The sequence below is a fragment of the Pagrus major genome, chromosome 7 (assembly GCF_040436345.1).
Source record: "Pagrus major chromosome 7, Pma_NU_1.0".
Taxonomy (NCBI): domain Eukaryota; kingdom Metazoa; phylum Chordata; class Actinopteri; order Spariformes; family Sparidae; genus Pagrus; species Pagrus major.
The window spans coordinates 32,008,055-32,017,169 of record NC_133221.1 but is presented as its reverse complement, the minus strand read 5'-3'; the positions used below and the strand labels follow the sequence as shown (position 1 = coordinate 32,017,169).

The window sequence follows — 9,115 nt, the reverse complement described above, 5'->3', positions numbered from 1 at the left end:
AACATTAGCGATGGTTGCGTCCACAAGTATGTAGTTACCTATAGTTCCCTCAAACAATGCAACGAAGATGTGCATCAGAGGGGGTTTAGAAGTGGGTATACACAATGCCGACTGTATATGGCGTGTACCTGCACCACTGGTTAAAGTTATATCACAAGTTAATCTGGGTATACCGCACTCAGGTATGCCACAGCTAATTAACAGCATCTCCACACTGCCTTCGAGCTGGCCGTAAACATATACCTTAGACTGTATGTTTCACTTATGCAAGTACAAACAGTAACTTAACGTTACACATCTTTAGTTTATTTAACTTAGTTCACAGAAGAGCTGTTAAAGTTAAACATCAGATGAAGCAGTCATGTTAACATAGCGTTAGACTACATACATTTCCTGTGGAGTCAACCAGTCGAAATACAGACAGTGCCACTCTGCCATTGCTGAGCACATTGTGGTCAAATAGGGTATAAAGTAAAATCCTGTCATCAGGATTTTACTGTCATCATCAGGATTCAAGCACTCTGCTGCCACCTGTGTCCCAGGGCTTCATGTCCCCAAGGTCTACAAATATTCCTGTTCTTGTAATTCAACAGGGTGCCCACATTGAGCAGAGACCAGCTCAGTTGATCTCGCTGTCTGTGTCTGGTTTGTCTCCCCCACTTCACTGCAAGTGGTGGAATCCCACCAATGTCCCCATCATCCTTGACAGCCTTGAGGATGTCCCTGGCTGTGAGGCAGAGGTGGCTCATCCTCCACTGGAGCTGGAGAAGGAAGAGGACTCTGCACAGCCTGGCAGAAGTAGTGGCACCACCACACAGGTGCCTGTCCTCCAACCAAAAGACGCAGAGCCTCCAGGGGGCAATAATAGCCTTCTTCAAGGGGTAGGCCGAAAAGGATACTGATATTAAAGAAATACTGATGCTTTGGGGTGGTGACTGTCCTGACCTACCATCCCAAAGCATTGTGACGAGTTTGGAAACCCAAAGCATCAGCATTTGACAAATTCGAAATGAACAAGGACCTTTAATGCCTATGTATATATATATATATATATATATATACATATATATATATACATAGGCATATATATATATATATATATATATATGTATATTTCCTCAGGTTCTTATACCATCTGCTGGTGGGTGCATTCAACTACATGTACAGTACCACCAACAGGCCAAAACTCCACTGTGCATGAAGATAATTCATGCAGTCTGCAGTTTGTCTTATTTGAAAGGCTCTGTTCAGAAAACCATTCATTCAGTACAGAGAACATAGATTATTTATCTCTTTCTCAATCCTGAGTATTTCATAATCCAGTGCTTCTCAGCTGGTGGGTATTCCCCAAATGGACCACTTTGAGATGATAGCAAAACAAGTGAGACAAGTGAGACTGGATGATATTCTAATCCTAGCATATCATTCTTATTAAAAATCATATTTTGGCAAATGTTTCACTTTAGCAAAATCTGATGCATGTTACATCTATTTAACATCTGTGTAACACCTACTGGAAAGTCTTCAGGTTTCTGTCTTACTTAAATTTAATTAGCTCATTACATCACATATTATGACAGACAAACGATGAAATTATGAAAATCTTTTTAATGAAAATAGTCATTTATATTTCACACTTTGATTTATCAGCACTATCAGAAACAAAGATTTTTGCAGTCAGTGAGATCTCTCAGTGAAGCTTTCAAGGCCTCAGTGGGGTTGTTTGAGAATTACTGACAGGACAGGAGCCTGTTGAGGACAGGTGTGTTGTTTGTATTGTTAAAAGCAGACATAGGTGGCAGCATGTCTTTGGGGGAGGGCTTTGGACGGTGATTCAGTCAATGGAAACTGAAGATGCTGCAGAGTGAGCCCTCCAGCTGAGTCCTTTATTCAACACCTTTCATGAACTCCAGGAACTCTGTCAGAGAGGGGAAACACAAAGTCAGTGTATGTAACTAATACAGCTCCTCCCCCGATTCTCAGTCTGTAGAAGGGCTGTTTGAGGGCCTTTGTGGACTGGATGAAATGTGAGTTTGGACAGCCTTCAAGACTCACGGACTTCCCGTCTGTGAGTGTGCAAGTGCGGTGAAGTCCAGACAATTGGATGCAGCCTTTGACTTGTCCAAGCAGAAAAAGCACAGGTGTGACCAATAACGTTAACAATGGCTGCATTTTATTAAGTCATGTCAGTGAGTCAGAATGCACAATACCAGAGCCCTAGAATTATCCCATCAAAATGGAATGCAGCCATGTGCTTTTCCTGCCTTGACAAGTCAAAAGTCTGCAGTGAAAAGGGTCTATTGTCTATATGTGAACAGTTTTTTGTTTGTAGGATATTCAGCATACAGTTGGTGTCTGTTGGTGTGCTACTAATGGGTTAGCTCACTTACCATCATAATCAATTTTTCCATCGTTGTTTTTGTCTCCATCCTTCATCAGCTCCTCAATGTCATCTTCTGTGATGGACTCTCCAGTGGAAATCAGCATGGCCTTTAGCTCTTCTAAGTCTATGTAGCCGTCTCCATTTCTTAAGCAAAGATAAAAGAATCAGTTCTCTCATCTGGGATTTCTGCTGAGTTGAAATCTAACACTACAGTCTGTGTGTGCTGTGCTGACTTCTCTCTCTCTCACTCTGTCACTGTAAGACGGTCCATTTCAGTGAAGTTTTGGGTATTGATCTTCTGCTTTGTTTGTCTTTCGTGATACTTCCAACATAAGTGTCAGTGGGAATCTGCACTGTGTTTCTGATATTAATTATGATATTAACTTTCTGATGCTCCTTCTGAAGGGGCACTGTGGCGTGTGTGAACAGAAACTTACTTGTCAAACATGCGAAACAGTTCAGCCAACTCCTCCTCTGATTTTCCTTTGCTCTCCTCCTTCATGCAGCGGACCATCATAACCAAGAACTCATCAAAATCTACTGTGCCACTGCCTGTGAACATACACCATAAAGACTCCATATATCTATATCATGTTTGCAGTTATTTTACCTCCAAAAACTCTCCTTACATTTACACTGAAGTTGCTTTCATGTCATTTTGTTTCACTCCATGAAACAAACATGCACTTGATGTCTACAGTACAGTTATGTGACTGGCTTAATGATGCTGACATACCATCCTCATCCACCTCATCAATCATCTCCTGTAACTCTTCAGGGGTGGGATTCTGTCCCAGCATCCTCATCACCTTTCCCAACTCTTTGGTGCTGATGCAGCCATCCTCTGCATCCTGGATGAAGATGTCAAATGCAGCCTTGAACTCTGAAAGGGACACGCAGCAGCTGTTACTATCTGACAACCAGATAGATGTTAAAGTTACTCGGAACTACAAACAGAGAAATCCATGTCAAAACACCAAGAAACATAAAAAACACGTATAAATGTTATATGACATAAAAACCATTACAAAACAATTCAAAGCAGAATCAGCCAAATCCTTCCAGGGCCCTGCAAAAACTGAATTAATTGGTCTGTAATTTCCTAATAATTTGGAAAGTTGTCGAAAGAATTGTATATATAATTTCATTCTCATTAGGGCTGTCATGATATCAAATTTTCACTGCATGATTATTGTGGCCAAACAAATTCACATGACAAACTGACATGATAATTAGTAGTACGTTAATATGTGATTCTGAACACAGCCTATGGCTCCGGGGACGAGATGACACAGCAGGTGAGGACGGGAGAGAGGGGATGTGGCACTTAGAGCTGAACATTTTTCACATTTACTCTGTGAATTGAGAATTTATTTTGACCAAACCAGAGGTGATGGTGGAAAGACAAACCAAGAATGTTTTGGTGAGTTTTATTTCAATTTGAATGAAGTGTGTTTCACAATTAGTTGACTAGGCATTTAAGCTTGTCTTAGTTCAGTAAAAGAGAGAAACTTGAAACTCACAAGGTGGGGAGTTGTATTTTTGTGTTTAGTAAGGAAAACAGGACATAAAGATGTTTTCTCTCTTGATTTTGAGTTTATTTTGTTTACTCATTAGACTCAATAGTGAGCTTGCTGCTTTTACATCTCCAAGCTGAAACTACAGGCTATCTCCTCTTGAGGTACAAAGCACTTTTACGAGGGCGGGCCAGGGCTAGCTGGTTACCATGCCACGTTCAATTGACATCTCTGCAACACAGTATAAAGACATCTCTGACACTAATGTCGAGCGGGGAACTGAGGGGAACTGAGATCTGATCAAAGGTGGTCTCTGGAGATGCTAGGTGTGAACTGATGGACACTACTTCCATTCCCCTGACAAATGTCATGAAGGGCCCACACACATTTTTACCAAAGAATATATTCATTATTAGAATTGCTATTTTCAGTATAAATACTCAGTTGCACACAAGAAAATATTAGTTAATGTTGTTAAAAAATGACACTAGCACACTAAAACAAAGTAGATTCAATATCAAGTTATATGGAAATGGCTAGTTTTCAATTTAAAAAATAGACAATGAGACTCTTAAACTTAAGTAGATCACATACTAAAAAAGAATTGTAGAAATGCTAAAATTAAGCTACCTTTACTTGGACATTATTTTTTTTACTTGACTTTACCTACCAAAAAATGGAGTAGGTTATACAGACTAGTCTTGTACCAGTGTTGATAGTAGTAGTATTCATACTCGTAATGTTAAGTACTATCAGTTGTAGAAGTAGAAATACATATAAACAAAAAAATACAGATGATGGTAGTAATAATAACTTTAAGTAGTTTTTCTCACCATTTTTCTGCTCCTCAGTCAAGTTCTCAACCTTAAGGGAAACAAAATCAGGATTAATATTGCATTTATATTGTGTTTGTATATATATATATACATACGTGTGTGTGTGTGTGTGTGCTTATTGATTGTTTTCTTCCCTATCACTGTACCAGCCCAGTGGCCAGGAGAAAATGTGTCATAGGCTGTGTACCATAATGGCATTTCTAAACTATGTCATATCATGTTCACATGTTTATGACCTGACTGTCAAATCAGGAGGTGCAGGGGATGGTGGTTGAGTCACAGACGAAGGCTGCCAAGCCAGGTCCTTACAAGACTGCGTTTCAACATTTGTAGCATGGCACCAGTTGACAAGACCTTGGGACAATTTCCAGCCATGCAACAGAAACCAGATATTTTGGACGAGAACTCAGGCCATCTCCAGCGGTGTTTGTGGCATCCAAAGCAGGTGTTTTACATCAAAATATGATCTTGTCCTAACCCTAACTAAGTGTTTTTGTGTCTATACCGAACCACACAATAAGTACAGCACTATTACACCATAAAATAGAAAATGAACTGAAAGAAACATGAAGTTGCAACATAAAGAAGTGTAAGGTTTAGTATATTTGTGGTTTGCAGAATCAAACAGTACATTGGCAACATTAATTCTGTGAATTGGGTTACTGTTAAGTCAGAGTAGGACTTCAGCTCAGCAACTACAGTGTACTGTTAATCTCTGCAATGACAGCAATGTCACACTGCCTTCTTCGCTTACTATTCTTGTTTTGTGGGTACAATAGGTGGGGTGGGGGTTTGTTTTAATAGCCATCAGCTGTCCCAGTGTCCCTGTCACTCTGTGCTCTGTCTGGCCTTAATGCTTCCATTGTTTCAGTGTCAGACATTTATTTATTCATTTACTTTTTATAAAAATGCTGTTTCATTGTATTTTCTTTAATGATGTTTCAAAGTTGTCTACACACTGATGATTTAACACTGTAATAGATAAATACTTAACAAATACTTTTTTTATCAACAATTTAACACCCCATTGTTTTAAAGCACTCATATCCACCACACAAAAAACAAAGGACATGACAAGACCACAAAATCATGTTGTATTGCATTTACTCCAGTGACTTTGGAATTCAGGAGCTGTTAACAGCGATCACACAGGCTTCTAAACTTTATCAAACACATGGGTGCCTACAGAGACCACCCTTATAATTTCATGCAACACAATGTGTTTGTTGAGTGTTTCTATCTTTTAATTGTTGTTGAAGCACAACAAACAGGGACATGATCTATTCCAGGATTTTCTATTACTTGCTTTACAAGTCAAAGTGAATTTCTTCAGACAGAGAAATACAACAGCATATCATATTTGGTCATATCTGTACTCACCGCGGCTTTATATACATCATCCATGGCTACTGTTCCTTCCCTTCCTCTGACACACCACTGCACTCACTGCTGCCCTCAGACACAGGACAAATACAGCCAGCAATGACTGCCTTGGTCTATATTGTTGGAGGAGTGTGATACTAAAAAAGTCTCTTGACCCATCCCCCAAAATACAGAGGAGATAGAAGGAGGAGTGACAGAGAGAGATCTCTATAAATAGGAAACAGCAGAAGCCATCCAACAATAGTGGATGACTGACAGCAGCACCCTAAGTGGAGATGCTCTCTTTAGGGCTACATGCTGTCTGTGATCAGCTCAGCTCATATTAATGAAACATATTTTATACTTTTATTGTCAGAATTCACCTCTACTGCCCTACACTCCCCAAACATAGTATTTACACATTTGGCCAAAAAACACAAATGTAATTTTGTGACATCTGTATCATCATATTTAGAATAATTATGGTTTATAGGTTTCCTGAAGAGCCAGAATGAAGCTCAATGTGGGTGGTACTGGCCTTCCCCATCTTGGCAGTACCTGACTCCACCTAACTCCAGGCTAATTAAAAAAAAGAGGTGGAGTGTGGGTGGAGCTGAAGCGAGCCTGCTTAGTTAAACAAGGCCGCCTAGCTTTAAGCTGCCAGGCTAACAAGCTATCTGTGTTCATATATAAAGAGAAGCGAATTGCACCTCACATCAATCACATAAGGTTTATTTGCCCCAAACAGACAGACTTACTGTACATTTGCCACAAGATAGCTAGCAACAACCGGCACCGAGGTTGTGTGTGTCTGTGTTTGTGTTCAGTTTTATGTCAACACTCACCAGATACTGTTTCTTATTGTTATCCTGCTGTCTTTTCTTTTCCCATCACCTCTCTGTATGTTCATAAAGTACATTTCCAATCAACTCAGCAGTCAAAATACAAACAAGTACAGCACACTGCAGTGGATTAGAGCATTTCTGGGGCTTGTTGCTGCAGACACATTGAAAAAAGAGAGTAAAGCTAAATCAACTTTTTATTCCCAAAAGTTTAAAAAAACAACCTCTGTTCTCGCCTCAACTCCGGGTGTTTATTTCTCCAGTAGCTCCTTGCTTTTCCCACAACCGTCTCCTCCAGAGCTCCCCAGCTCCAGCAGCTGTCTGCCAGATAACACTAAAAGGGTCACTCCCCAATCCATAACCCCACCTCTATCCCTCCGCTACAGTCTGTTAGTCCAATTACCTGCACAGCAAATCATATTTCTCTGATATTTGCATTCAAAATTATGCTAAAGTCATCAACACCACAAACATGGCCGAAAGGTGAATATCAGTGACTGGAATTTGCTGAGGTGAAGCCGAGCTTGTGACTAATGTCACACAAAGGAGCCACAGCCTTAATTATGCAAAACTTTAAGCCTTAATGTAATTTGAATGAGTGAGTTATAAATAAATTCAACCGCCCCTACAGTTGTCATAAGCAGTGAAATAAGCTATAGACACCAAACCGTTTTTGTACCAGGTTGTAAACATGTTTATTATGGCTGTAAAGTTTGGTGTTTTGACATGGGGTCCTACGTGGGATTTACTCACCTTTGGAACCAGCCTCAAGTGGCCATTTTAAGAACTGCAACATTATTACTGCAGCAAAGGAGGAAGTGAGGAGAAGAAGGGTAAAGAAAAACAAATGCTGCATATGAAGGAGGTAGGGGATGGATGGTTGGGTCAAACAAGCACAGGACCTTCACCCAGGAGACTGCTGTTTGGTTCCAGTGTGAAAGCAAAAGTCAACAGTGAGCTATTTTACCTTCATTACTTAGTTACCATATGTCACATAATGTAACTGAAGTTACAAACATTCCTTAAGTATGTTCGTAACTGAAGGCAGGTAGTTATTTTACTCTAAACCGTGATGTTTTCCTTAACCTAACCAAATAGTTCTGTTGTCTAAACTTAAGCAGCTGTCACTGGTATGCTGCAATGGTGTTGTTTTGGGAACTAATATACTGTATGTCTTTTTGAGAGTCACTGGCAATCAACTTATTCAGTCATTTAGGTATAAGGATGTGTTGGGTTATTGAAGCACATTTTCAGACAGTCTCTCCTGAAAACACTGGTAGTGTTAACCTCTTCGAAGTGCTGTCACTTACATCTGAAGGAGAAAAATCATTCCTTTGAGGACAACAGTGTAAACATCTTGGCCAGAGAAGACAGATGGTTTGAAAGAGGAGTAAAGGAATCCATCTATGTCAAACTGGAACGACTGTCTTTGAACAGAGGAGGTGGACTAAGGCATTACTTATCACCCACATACAATGCAGTACTGAGTTCCCTCCCAGACAGCTTAACAACCATTCACACCTGAGCTCACCTAACCCCAACAACCCACATGAAGGCTGGTTGGGTCAACGACCCACAAGTGGCCCTAACGACTCTGAAACTCAGAGCTCACACGTGTCCTTAACAACTCCTTAAGGACACTCCCACACAGAGTTTAAAAGCCTGCAACTCTCCTCCAGTTAGTTAGGGCGGCTATGGCTCAGGGGTAGAGCCAGCGTCTTGTTATTGGAAGGTTGCTGGTCCGATTCCCCTGGTCTGCATGCCGAAGTGTCCTTGGGCAAGATACTGAACCCCAAACTGCTCCTGATGTGCTGCTCGGCACCTTGCATGGCTGCCACTGCCATCAGTGTATGAATGTATGAATTACTGTAAGTTGCTTTGGACAAAAATGACTTACAGTAATTGTAAATGTAGTTAGGTTTCCGAAGCTATTTGACTATACTATATAGGCACCTCTACAGCATTCTCTGCCAACAGAGACCGCCAACTGTACAGCTAGAGCAAGACAGCATTGTGTGTTTAAATCTAGCAGGTATGATGGCCATAACTGGCCTTAGATACAACTGAACTTAAGTAGACATTTCCTTACCAGTCTCCTGTAATTGGAAACAAACAAACAAAAAAAAGATTTCATGAGACATTACAGTAGTTTGTTAAAGGCTACTACATAAGAAA

General features: G+C 40.4%; 1 protein-coding gene across 1 annotated transcript; it reads right to left on the bottom strand.

The window, feature by feature from the left end:
* Window positions 1–1,886: 1,886 nt before the first annotated feature.
* Window positions 1,887–6,140, bottom strand: tnnc1b (troponin C type 1b (slow)). The gene is made up of 6 exons (XM_073470580.1): window positions 6,117–6,140; window positions 4,734–4,764; window positions 3,120–3,266; window positions 2,821–2,935; window positions 2,391–2,527; window positions 1,887–1,918 (listed from the first exon to the last, which is right to left on the bottom strand). The coding sequence occupies exons 1-6, from the start codon at window positions 6,138–6,140 to the stop codon at window positions 1,887–1,889; spliced, it is 486 nt and encodes a 161-aa protein (XP_073326681.1).
* Window positions 6,141–9,115: the final 2,975 nt, after the last annotated feature.